This window comes from Hippoglossus hippoglossus, chromosome 1 (genome assembly GCF_009819705.1).
Source record: "Hippoglossus hippoglossus isolate fHipHip1 chromosome 1, fHipHip1.pri, whole genome shotgun sequence".
Classification (NCBI taxonomy): domain Eukaryota; kingdom Metazoa; phylum Chordata; class Actinopteri; order Pleuronectiformes; family Pleuronectidae; genus Hippoglossus; species Hippoglossus hippoglossus.
The window spans coordinates 590,502-603,951 of record NC_047151.1 but is presented as its reverse complement, the minus strand read 5'-3'; the positions used below and the strand labels follow the sequence as shown (position 1 = coordinate 603,951).

At 41.6% G+C, this 13,450-nt stretch overlaps 1 protein-coding gene across 1 annotated transcript in view; it reads left to right on the top strand.

Annotated features, from left to right (window-relative positions):
- The first annotated feature begins 10,145 nt into the window (after positions 1-10,145).
- The window catches only part of LOC117770951 (oocyte zinc finger protein XlCOF8.4-like), a 30,987-nt gene continuing 27,682 nt past the window's right edge, over positions 10,146-13,450 (top strand). Inside the window, exon 1 of the mRNA XM_034600893.1 lies at positions 10,146-10,677. Coding sequence (XP_034456784.1) covers positions 10,416-10,677 — 262 coding nt within the window. The 5' untranslated portion in view covers positions 10,146-10,415. The remainder of the gene's footprint in view (positions 10,678-13,450) is intronic.

The following is a 13,450-nucleotide window of genomic DNA, read 5'->3' as shown; positions in this document are numbered from 1 at the left end:
TAAAAGTGCTTAATTTTAGTTTGAGTTTACCCTTTTCTTCTTTTTTCTTAACTACATTTCACATATACATAATCTCAACAAATATTAACAACTAAACACCTTTAACACCTCCTTTTCTCTTTGTTCCCCACTTTGTCTTGTTCAATGAGAGAAGTAAACTCTACATTGTGCTGCTAGGATTTACTACTACTTATGCTAGGCTTGATCCCACAAGTAAATATTCAATTTCTTTGCAATTTCTTTCTTATGGTTTTGTAGTGGAAAATTGCACTGACCAGTGTCTAAGGTAGTGGAAATCCCCCTGACCAGGTGTCTCACTGCTGTGATACTGTCTACCTGACAGGATGGAACCCTTATTTGGTGGTGTCTCACTGCTATGACCTTGATCAACAGGGTGTATGCCCTTATTTGGTGATGTTTTCTTCCAACTGCTACAGCGGACGGACAGACACAGATGATCTCATGTCTTTCATGTCTTTTTTCATATTATATTTTATGAAACGCCTCTTTGTATAAGTTCTGGCTTTTGTGAACTTGCGGCCAGTTCCATTTTGAGCACCCGTGCTTGTTGTGTAACCTCTGCAGAGCTTACTATTATAAAGACTCAAAGGAAACTCCAGTCTGAGAATTTCATTATTTCAAATCTCAAGATGAATTTCCATCACAAACTTGGCGTCACGAACAGGATCCCTTGAAAGATCGTCTGGACCCGAGAAGTTTTCGGTGGCTGATCACCCAGGAGAGAAAATCTTCTGCCTCTACCTCCAACAGTTAAGAGAAGAGAGGGCCGAAATAACTTGCGTTCCGGACCTTCTTCACAGGGATCCAAAGACCTCTCTTTGGTCATCTTATATCTGGTGAGATGTTGAAATTCTGATTTTCATGACTGTATAGATGATTTCTCAAATACAAAATCAAACATAAGAAATAATACATTTAAAGGGTTTTATTTGGAACGGGTGTATTAGTCATTCTCTCTGGATTATTGTGGATTAATGATGTTAATCTGACTCGTCCTTGTGGCAATCATCCTAGTTGAAGGCATTTTTCTTGTTTTGCCAGAGAAAGAAACAAGGATTCGTGGAGACGTCCACGTCTTAAATTGAGTGTTCAAGGGAAATTGTAGATGTGCACGATTTCATACACTTAATTGATAAGGATGGGTAACAAGGGAAGTCAGGGACTTCAAAACCCAGAAAGTCGAGTAATAATAGTTTTCCTAAAATAACCTTATTCTGATTGTTATCAAACCAAAAGAAAAAAGAAGAAAATGGACAGGTTGCCTTAAAGGTCGCCTACAAAGTCAATAATGTCATCACAAGAGAAAGAACACAACTAAACAAATAGCTTAAATGGCTCTCTGCCACATCTCCAGCCCTAACAACAACACCCATACAGCACCCGATGTGACCTGTTGTATGACCCAGCCTGCATATGTGCACGTATGTGTGTGCGTGTGTAATCAACACAGAGGCATCCCCATACCTGACACCCTTGGCAACGAGCCAGGGGCTTATGAAACACATCTGAAACAGGCCTTCCTGAATGGTCTGCTCCCCCCACTACGGGCAGACGCAGGCCACACCTGCATTGGGCTTGAGGATGCTCGCTTGACAGAGGTCAGATGTCATGCTGAACATGCTGAACGTCAACACAAAAAAACCAAAGACAAAACTCAGCAGAAAAAGAATCAACAACTCCAGAAAGCACAGCTAACCATGATGCAGGCTGTGTCAGCCCTGTCAAGGCCATGCAGACAAGATAACGCTGAGAGCGGAGCCAACTTCACTGTACCAGGAAGAGAGGGGCGCGGACGTGGCCGTGGGCGAGGCTTCTCTGTACACTGGGCAAGGGACTGCCCCCAGCAGCGAGAGGAGGGGGAGACAAGAACTTTCACTGCCAACTGAACTACAGAAAGTGAGGAGGAGGCAGACGGGGGGGAGACGACCAATCTACCCGCCGAGGATCAGAGAAAGGGAAGTGAAACACACACACATACATGCCAAAGCAATGAAGAAAACGCTTCATCTAAAAATGTCTCCAACCTTCTGTTCTCCAGCCACACGCTCATTTGTTGTGACTGAAAATCACCTTCATTCTTATGCAATGTTGTCCAGCCCCTCTGATGTTTTCTCCTTTACTTTCAGATCTGCCTGAAACACTGTGGGCAAAGGACAACTATAATGTGGGCAAAATCACTCCAAAATCTGATTATAGGCCATGTAAACAACAATATCCACTCAGACAGGAAGCAGTGGAGGGGATACGTCCTGTTTTTGAATCCTTTTTGCAGGCTGGTGTAATTGTCCCCTGCCCTGATTCACCGGTCCGCACTCCACTGTTCCCAGTTAAGAAGATCAGAGACAAAGGTCAACCTACTGAGTGGCGGTTTGTGCAGGATCTGAAGGCTGTGAATGATGCTGTAATTGCTCGATCGCATATTGTTCCCGACCCATACACGCTGCTTTCCCAAATTCCATCTAATGCAGCGTGGTTTTCGGTTGTAGACTTATCCAATGCTTTTTTGTTAGTGTTCGTGTCCACAAGGACAGCCAGTACTGGTTAGCTTTTAATTTTGAAAACAAGGCCTACACGTTCACACGCCTATGTCAAGGCTACTGTGAATCTCCATCATTATACAATCAGGCTCTCAGGAACAGTCTTGAATCCCTCATCCTCACTCCGGGTTCAGTTCTCTTGCAGTATGTTGATGATCTACTAGTTGCCAGTCCCACACAGGAGCAATGTGAAACAAATACGATCGCTTTGCTGAGACATCTGGCTCGTGAGGGCGATAAAGTCAGCCTCAGCAAACTACAGTTTGTTCAACAAACTGTCACGTTTCTGGGTCATGTCGTCACCAAAGATGGCAAATCCCTGTCTGATAAGAGAGTAGAAGCTATTGTTAACATGCCTAAACCCTTGACGAAGAAACAACTCATGTCATTCATCGTAGAACGTTCATTCCTGACTTTGCTCTTCTTGAAGCCCCTTAGGTGCTCTGTACCATGGCAAATCACTCACTCCTCACGAACGTGTGGTTTGGACTCCAGAGGCAGACAAGGCATTTGTCACACTGAAGAAGACGCTGCAGCAATCTCCCACTCTTGCTCTCCCTAACCCTGACAAACCTTTTGTTCAGGCTGTGGATGAGAGAGACCGCTGCATGACTTCCGTCTTCCTTCAGTCTCATGGTGACAAATATCGCCCTGTCGCCTACTTCTCCGCCAAACTTGATCCGGTGGCAGCTGGCCTTCCACGTTGTTTGCGTGCAGTGGCCGCCTGTGAAAAAAGCCGTCCTTGCCTCACGAGACATAGTAGGTTACTCTGACTTGACACTCCTTGTTCCTCATACTGTGTCTCTCATTCTTACAGAACAGAAGACCTCAAATCTCTCTGCTGCTCGCTGGTTGCGGTATCACACTGTTCTTCTTGACATGCCCAACATCACAGTGAAACGCTGTTCAACTTTGAACCCAGCCACGCTTCTTCCACTTCCGGATGACGGGGAAGAACACAACTGTGTGGCTGAACTTCAAGTCCAGTGCTCCCCACGACCTGTCCTCTCTGACGAACCTCTTTCTAACTCTGACTTGATTCTGTATGTCGATGGGTCCGCCTCACGTGACCCTGTCTCTGGTACTAACTGTGTTGGTTTTTCTGTTTGTTCAGATAACGAAGTTCTCCTCTAGATTTCTCTTTCTCATCACCTCTCAGCACAGGCAGCAGAGCTCATCGCACTCACGGAAGCATGCAAATTGGCTACTGGTAAAACACTCACAGTCTACACTGACTCCAGATATGCGTTCGGTGTAACTCATGATTTTGGCGCCCTTTGGCAACACACAAACTTCCTCACATCTTCTGGTAAAAAGATAGCACACCACGGTCTCATCACAGATCTTCTGTTTGCCATTTTGCATTGTTAAGAGACATTATTCCACGATGGGGAATTCCTAGCAGAATTTCCAGTGACAATGGCAGACACTTCGTAAACGAAGCTGTCAAACAACTCGGTTCTCATCTAACTATGGATGTGCGAACACACTGTGCATATCATCCAGCCAGTGGTGGAGCTGTGGAACGAGAGAACGGCACACTCAAAACTAAACTTGCAAAATGCTGTGAAGACACAGGTCTCGCATGGACAAAAGTCCTGCCTCTGGTGCTGATGTACATGAGGATGAGAAAACGAACCAGATCTAATCTTTCACCTTATGAGATTCTTTTTGCAACTCCTCCCCACATTAGTGTGGATCCTCCGTCTTCTCCGCTTCCATCCACAGACTTGTGTGATCATGATATGTTGTCCTATTTCTCTAACCTGACTTCTTCTCTTTCAGACATCAGGAAACAGGTGGCAAGAGCCCTACCAGGTACTGCTCACAACCCACACAGCAGTGAAAGTTGCTGAAAGAGCCACCTGGATCCACGCCAGCCACTGCAAATGAGTACCAGCTCCATCTGACCAGCTGACGCCTTCAACTCAAAGCACACACACTGATACTTCCACAGGTTGAGAAGCACCAAGAGTGAATGATTAACCACACGAGCGTTCTGCCACAACACAGAAGAAATCTGCCTGACAACTGAGACCATGGACAGGCCATGGCATCGATTTCGACATCCAGGGTTGTGTGGCCTGAGAGGCTCACTATACGTGTTACTCATGATCTCCTCTATTATTGTTTTGCACATTATTCTGTCTAGATGCACTCCTGTAAAAGTCTCTGATGATCTAACGAACTGTCTTTTCCTACGGTGTCCTCTCAGAACCATCCAGCACATGCAAATTTGACTAGACACAAGAGAAGTGATTCAGGTCCCCTTGATCCGTAACTTATTCCCCATCCCTCCCTACCTGGACACTGACAGCACAGATGGTTCTGATGATGATACTCAATTTTAGGTTTTTTTTATGTTATTTTCTCCCCCCTGTGTTTCTTAGTGATTTCACTAGACAAAAACAGCTACTGCAATTATCCTTTCAACTTCATATTTTATGATGCTTTAATTTGAATCTCTGTGAATTTTTAAGGTTGATGTGAGTTACTTTATCAAGTTTGTACATACTTAATCAATTTTTACTTCCTAGCAAGAATTAAAAAGTTTTTACTGGATATTTTCAACCTTAGATATACTGTATGTTGACATTTAACGTTTTATTACATTTTAATATGAGTTACTTTTGCCAGTCAATACAGTATGTTAAATTTTGATAATGGTTAATGAGATGATGATGTTGTTTGACCTGATTTCCTTCCATTTTCATTTTAAATGCTTGCTCAATTACAGGAAAATAACTTTTTTTTCTTTCCACAAAAACAGCAGCGGCTACCTATTGCACCTCCCCGCCATGCATCGATGTTCTAGAACCTCTCCGTGGTGGATGTGACCCTGTACGTACGCAAAGTACCAGGGTTGAAGACTCGTCGATATTCTTCAATGATTATGATGTCGATTATGATGTTTCTTGATTATTTTTCGTTAGTGATCATATTTTTATTGATGATCAAAGGGGGAAGTGTAGTGGAAAATTCAACTGACCAGTGTCTAAGGTAGTGGAAATCCCCCTGACCAGGTGTCTCACTGCTGTGATACTGTCTACCTGACAGGATGGAACCCTTATTTGGCGGTGTCTCACTGCTATGACCTTGATCAACAGGGTGTATGCCCTTATTTGGTGATGTTTTCTTCCAACTGCTACAGCGGACGGACAGACACAGATGATCTCATGTCTTTCATGTCTTTTTTCATATTATATTTTATGAAACACCTCTTTGTATAAGTTCTGGCTTTTGTGAACTTGCGGCCAGTTCCATTTTGAGCACCCGTGCTTGTTGTGTAACCTCTGCAGAGCTTACTATTATAAAGACTCAAAGGCAACTCCAGTCTGAGAATTTCATTATTTCAAATCTCAAGATGAATTTCCATCACAGTTTATTACTTGTATCATAGCTTTTGTTAAATACTAAGAATACTCTGATTTCCCCTTGCAATTTTTAATTAGACTGTCAACTGCCTTTCATGTATCTTTGATGCCATTTCTACTTTCAACCACCAATTCACTATAATGTTCCTCTTTACTGATTCTGATAACTCATGTCACTTTGTTTTATATACCTTTTATTTATTTTCAGCTTCCTCTGTTCTATATATTAAGAATTCCCTATGCAGTGTGTTTTTCTTATTACATGCATTTTGTAAACCTAGAGATTACTTGTGGTTCTCGGATTCAGTTGATTGGGAGGTAAAGCCTTCAGCTACCAGGCTCCTCTCCTATGGAACCAGCTCACAGTTTAGGTTTGGGAGGCAGACGCCATCTCTACATTTAAAGTTAGACTTAAAACATTACTCTCCTTTTTCATTCTGCAGGTATCTCTGACTCTAGAGCTGCAGCATCCAGATCTAACACTTCTACTCAACTAAATTACCTATGTCAAGGAAGTTGTGTTCTCATCCCTGTTTGTTTATTTGGTTGTTTTTAGGGGAGGGAATTTAATGAAGGAACTCTTGAAATGTTGGCATGGATGCGTACATAGGGACAGATCCAGGAAGTTTTATCACTTTATTTACTTTCTTAAACATTGTGGTTTTTGACATGTTCCTGTATTTTCCATGGAATGATTCATGGATCTTGATGAAAAAATAAATCAGGCACATTTAGGGAACTGGGGCCTGTACTAGAAAGCAAGGTTACTGGCTTATCAGGGTAAGTTCAGAGGTAACTTTATGACGTCGGGAGTAACATTGTGGTTTGTGCTGGATATACACTTAATGATTTTAGAAATACCAATTCCAACTCAAACTGTACAAGTACATTGTCTGCGATGTGAAGCCGAAATTTAAGATTTATGTGCTCAGACTTTACATTCCGATCGTCAACCACAACCTGACTGCTCACACTGTGCTTGTAAAATGCCACAGAGCCCTTCTGGTGACATTTAGGTGAAGAATTATTACGAGGCCACAGAATAATAACGAGTGGGAACTAGAGAATTTGTGCACCGTACACTCTTTGATTGAGGCCGCACTGTGGTGTAAACGTTTGCAATAACATAGGGCTCTATCCTCTTTACTGGGCAAAGTGCAGTTATGTACCAAGAGCATGACTGTGCACTTTTGGCATGATGGTGACAGGAAGCAGCTTGCGCATCTGGAAACAGGGTGAGATTGAGATGTAGTGGGTGTGTTCCCGTTGGGATAACCAGACATAGTTTTATACTTTTATCCTCCCCTTTACCTTGTGACAGCCCCCCTCTTTCTCTCTCAATGACTCGTGCAGTCAGCCCTCAAGAAAATGACCACACAAATTATTTTAAACTACAAAATACATCTGTCAGACTAACTGTAATTTGTTCCTGTGGTTTGTGTTATAGTTTGTGCCAAAAAAGGTAATCACATATCACAGCATGAACTATATTAAAATTTTCTCTTGAGATTATTTTATTAGAAATGTAACCCTGCTCAATCTGCACCTGCACTTTTTTTCACTGTTTTAGATGCTCTGTTTTAAATACAGTTATACTTTAAATAAAGTTTCAATCATTTGATACTTGTTCGGAGTTGTTTATGTCCATGAACAGTATTTGAATTGTGAGATCTATATGGTAAACATATGGACATATGTGTAGATTGAATATGGTTCAGTTTTTATTCTGCATTAGTGCATTTGTGGTGATAAGGGGCCTGCACTGCGAAGGGAGGTTACTGGCTTATCAGGGTAAGTTCAGGGGTAACTTTTAGTTAACCGGTACTACTACCGTACTAAGGAGGTTAGGTTAATGGGATAGTTCACCAAAAAATGAAAATTCCCTCATTATCTACTCACCCCTAGGCCGATAGAGGGGTGGGTGAAGTGTTTGAGTCCACAAAACACTTTTGGAGTCTCAACAGTGTTGCAGCCAAAGTGACCCCTTCTTCAGACGTAATAAAACAACAGAAAAAACATCCTCCATAGTGCAGAAACCACTTGGTGGTGTCATCCAAGTGTCTGCAAGCCCTGACATTCATATTCGACTCGAAACAGCGTAATTTACACCATGTTTTAAGCGTAAAAGTCCACTACAGGAAGTAGCGGTGCTAGCGGACATAGCATGACTAGCGATGCGAATGCGCACTCCGTGCGTACCATTAAAACAGGCTTATGACGCCGTTACGAGTCAAATATGAATGTCAGGGCTTACAGACACTTGGATGACACCATACGACTAGTATGGAGGCATGTTAGGTTATGATAATGACTGAATTTAAATTTTTTCTGTGAACTATCCCTTTAAAGATACATAAAATATGAACCCATTTGTCAGTAAAAACAATAGTCTAACAGTATGAGAGCTGATTTGAAATAACCCTTGAGTATTAAATACATTTATATAGGTATGAGAAATCCAATATTCCCCCACATCGTCTTTGGAGAGTGTAGTGGGAACTTGTGATTAACAGAGGAATCAAGAAAAAGAAAGTAGTCTTTCTAGGCTCATTCAATACCTGAAGGTGAATGCTCTTCAGTCAACAACAAGAAGCGCAAAGTCTCTCAGTGCAGCCTGGCTTTTATGATTTCAACCAGAATTGTTGAACATATGTCACTTCTCTTGCCATGCTTACATTGTATGGCACTAGGCCAAGTTAAAAGTGTTACATGAACAGGAGACAGGGTGAGCATCAAACTATGAGGCTGTGGTTTAAATAGAATAGAATAGGATACAATAGAATTGCAATGCCCTGCAAGGTGGTATAAAGAATGCATGTCCTTGATTTTTACCAATACAGAGAAAAATAGTGAGAACTATTTTCATTTTTTTAATCAGCACTTTTCTAGTCTTGATGACCACTTATAGCGCTTTTCAGTACAGTTTAATGCCATTCATACAGTGCATCTATGGGCAGCCCTTTTTCTATAAGGGGCAATTCGAGGTTCAGTATCTTGCCCAAGGACACTTTGGCATGCAAATGTGGAAGACTGGTCACGAACCATCAATTTTCTGGTTAGAGGACGGCCGCTCTACTCCCACAGCCACAGCCGGCCCTTTAGAAATACAAAATATGGCACACATTAAATGGTGCCAAATTTCAGTACCTGTGAGCGCATCCAGGTGAGAGAGTATGTATACGTTAGTGACAGTGAAAGAGACAGTATAAGTTAGATAAAGAGCGAGAGAGCGAGACCATATGACTCACCCCTTAAATCCTATTTACTGCTGCAGTAACTGCAGCTATCATGAGTTCTCGTGATACTTGCAAGTTCTCACAAGACAAGATCAGCGAGAACTTGCAATACTCATGAGTTATCGCGATAACTGCACCAGTAACTAGGAGGAGGATAGCAGAGGACGTTTAGGCTAAAAACATGGTTTAAATGATGCCCTTTCGAGTCAAATTTGAATATCTGGGCTTATGGACACTTGGATGACACCACGGGAGCAGTATGGAGGCATTTAAAGTTATTTTTGGGTGAACTATCCCTTTAATCTTGACATAATCCAATGTCATTGACCTTGTCATGCAATTCCAGTGGGTGGGCTGCTGATCCTTTTCTGTGACATCACTCCCATGAAGTAATGTGATTTCAGTCCCATGATATCCATGCTAACCTGTAGTAAAAGTCCTGTAGACTAAATTTCGTTAGAACATCAAATAAACAGACTGAAGTTTAGGTGTCCCACATTCCCCAATGTCCCAGATTACCCAAATTAACCCTACTATAGAATCTTCATTTGTAATATGATTGAAATGTAAGTGCATTTTAATGTGACAACACTTAGGATCCTCTTATTATAGTCTCTCTATATTATGATATTTGGCAGTCTATATTTAGAATATCTTTATTATGCTCTATTAGTTCATCATGTGCACTCAGTGGTTCTTAATGTGGGTGTGTTTGATTAAAAGGACTAATGCAATTCCTGGTTTCCACCATTTATCTGTCAGATTTGGCTGCAACACTGTTTACCCCAGAGAGTGTTTTGTGGATTCAAACACTTCACCCACCCCTCCACCGGCATAGTGGTGGGTAGATGATGAGTGAAGTTTCATATTCCAGGGGACTATCACTTTAAAGCCTGACGGGAAGCTTCAAAACAGAGGAAGATCACAGACACTATTCTGATCAGAAATGAACATGGTTCATGTTTCTGTGAGAACAATGATTTTTCGGATTCAGAGTAACATCAGTGTCAGGTTGGGAAAGGAAAGATTCTGACTCAGCTGACTAAAGTAAAGTGAACAACAAACTGACGTCATCAGAGGGCGACTCGTGCACTTCATAGAGACACAACATTTGAGCTGCACACAGTCGGGGACTGCTCCAGGTATTTTACATGTCTCTCCGATCACACACCAGCGTGTGGATTTGTTGACACCCGAGCCCTGACGCGCACACCTGTCCGCGCACGAACACAGACACAGCCGAGACAATGATGGCGGACTGTGTCGGCTTCCAGGCGCAGATAGCCTCGATCATAGAGATACTGGCCAACTCTGCGGTGGCGGAGATCTGTAAACTGGTGGACGATGGCTTCGCGGCGCTACGTTCCCAAATGGAGCAGGAGCGCGACAAGAGCGAGAAGGAGAACGACGCGCTGCGGCAAAAGCTGCGAGACATGGACGTGAAGATGAGGAGCTACCAGAGGAAGATGAGGAGAAGAATTCAGCGGGAGGAGTTCAGGCCACCCGAAGGTAAAGAGGTGGAGGAGACATTAGTCTGAGGGAGGCAGGACACACACACATGTCCTCATATACACTGTCATGAAACCACACTAACTTCATGAATGTTCCAACCTGGTAACCCATATTTTGTATCTTATTGATGACCTTTAACTGATCTATGAAACACGAGCAATGATACTAATTGCAGCTCATTCTACCTTTGTAACTGGCCTCCACTGGTCTGCAGCTGAGTAGACACTGTTGGTTTTCTTTGAGGTTTCCACATGACCTACTGGTGCTGGGCTCCGGTTCATTCCTGTTCATCCCACTGTTGTATGTGGACATGACCTGACTTCAGTTTGTCTTGTGTCAATAGAAGCACATAACTGAAAACCAGAGTGACCCTCTTCGATAGCTTAACAGATTTTCCATCTCTATTGTATTGAAATAGATATTGTATTCCCATATCTACAATGAGAAAGTTATTGGCTTCTGTAAGTAATTTCAATGTAAGGGAGGAATGACAACAAGATCCAAAGTCCCCCATCTTTGAGGCTTCAACAGTGTAATTTACCTCTGACACTTCAAGTGGTCAAATTCCCTCGTTGTGTTGTTCCCTCCACCGCAGCTCAGCAAAGAGACACTTTAATGTTTACTGATGGTTCTTTCTCACTGCTGTCATTTTTTTCCCAGAAGCATCAGCTATTTTCATAGAAAAAGCTCTGATAAAACCACTGCCCAGCACCTGCTCAGCAGCAAACAGCAGACAGATGCAGTTGAGAGACAAGCTTCTGAACTTAGTGGAACATTTAGTAGCTCAAGATACAGATATATCCCTCAGGAGGTGGTAGAGACCATGGGCCTCATTTATACAACTGTGCGTAGGATTCATACTAAAAAGTGTACGTTCACACAAAAGCCGTAATATGGCGTACGCAAAAAAAGATTCAGATTTATAAAAAACGTGCACACCTGAAGGCAATTTTCTATTTATAAATCACACTTATAAAGCACCTCATGAATTTTAAATCATCCTGCTGACCAACGGGTTTCTACGGTGAATAATAATGAATAATGGCATCAAGTGATAAGGAAGAAGAAGCGAAACTCTCTGACACCGACATCAAGGTGTTTGTTAGTGAGGTGGAGGTGAAGAAAGACATATTGTTTGGTGTCCACAGCAGTGATGTCATTAATAAAGAAAATACACTGATACACTGCTGCTGAAAATAATACAGTGAGTGAGAGTCAGTATGATAGAATGAACGGTGCCTGAAAATAAAATCTTCGCTAAAAGCTAGTTTCATCCTAATCCTTCCATTCGCTCACTCCTCTTTCAGTGCAAGTGCATCCATCACACAGCAGTACGCATGTGTGTCACTGCAGTATTTATATATTTAGAGCAATCAGACCGATTACTTCACATATCAGTGGATCCTAGATGTCATTTTCCTCCTATATATGCAAATAAACATATGTCATTTCTGAAAAATCATGTTGTTTTTAGCCAGTCTGACTATAAAGAAAAACAATCAAGTATTTTCAGTTTATTATGACTATATAACTGTAGCAGGTCAGAGAATGTCGAGCAGGTGGTCCTTCATTGTGGCCCAGGATACATTTCAGGTTCACATTGCTTAAAGAATGTGTGTCATATATGTCGTAGCACCTTGAAAGTGGTCTGAGTGTTCAGATGTCAAATATGTCTTCAATGCATCTTTGAGAGCTGTTCGCTTGTGATCGGATCACCAGAGACAGATGATAGCCAGTGTGAACAGGGCCTTAGATTCTTAGGTAAACAAACATCTGCTCAATGTGAAAATGAAAAAAATATTAATAAAGAGACTCAAAACAAACAATAGCACAGACCATAGATTGTATAGAAAAATGGACATAGACTGTGTGTGAAAGGTGAAGGCAATACGGAAGCAGCTGCATTGTTTCTAATGGCCAGCAGGGGACAGTTCCACTGGTTATAACAATATGCACAATTTGACAAGTTAATGGTCTAAATCAATAGTTTCAAGTGTCCTTAAACATTAATGCTAGTGTCACTAGTGTGTGATTGACAGCTGGTACTAAGACCTGGCAATTAATCAGGACAGATGCGATGCGTCTTTGAGTCACCTGGTCATGCTTTTGGTAAGTGTTTTTTTGATATAAGCCGATTTTCACTTGCTAAAATTAGTATCCCAATTAATATGAATGTTAATGTGAATTATTAATACAAATTAACCATAACTTTCTACTTTGTCATTGATTAGTTCGGGATAATTTTTGTATTACGTTGAACAGGTAAAAATAGTTGTATGTAACCCTAATATATTACAGCCTATTGTTTATGTAATTGTTGTATTAATAACAATAAAAAAGTAATCTAGTAAGAACTTTTCATTTATTAAAACATCCTCAGTTTATAGGCACCACTGGCAGACAGAGAGTAGGCAATAGATTTGTTGTGTCCTTTTTAATTGACATTAATATTGTGATATCACCCGGTAGTTTTACTTTTTGTCAAGGCTTATGTACTTTTGTATGTTTTCTATCAACCTGCCAGGGACTGCAGATGAAAAAAAAAAAGGTCAAGGTCACGGTGGCCTCACAAAGTATGTTTATGTTTTTCTTGAACGTGATATCTTAAAGGGGACATAGCATGCCCATTTTACCACAAGTTGATATGGTTCCTTGGGGTCTTAATGAAATGTCTGTAACATACTTTGGTCAAAATACCACAAGGATCATATAAAACAGCACCCTTTTTACCCTGTATAAAACAGCCCTCCACAGAGTGACCTGTTTTGAG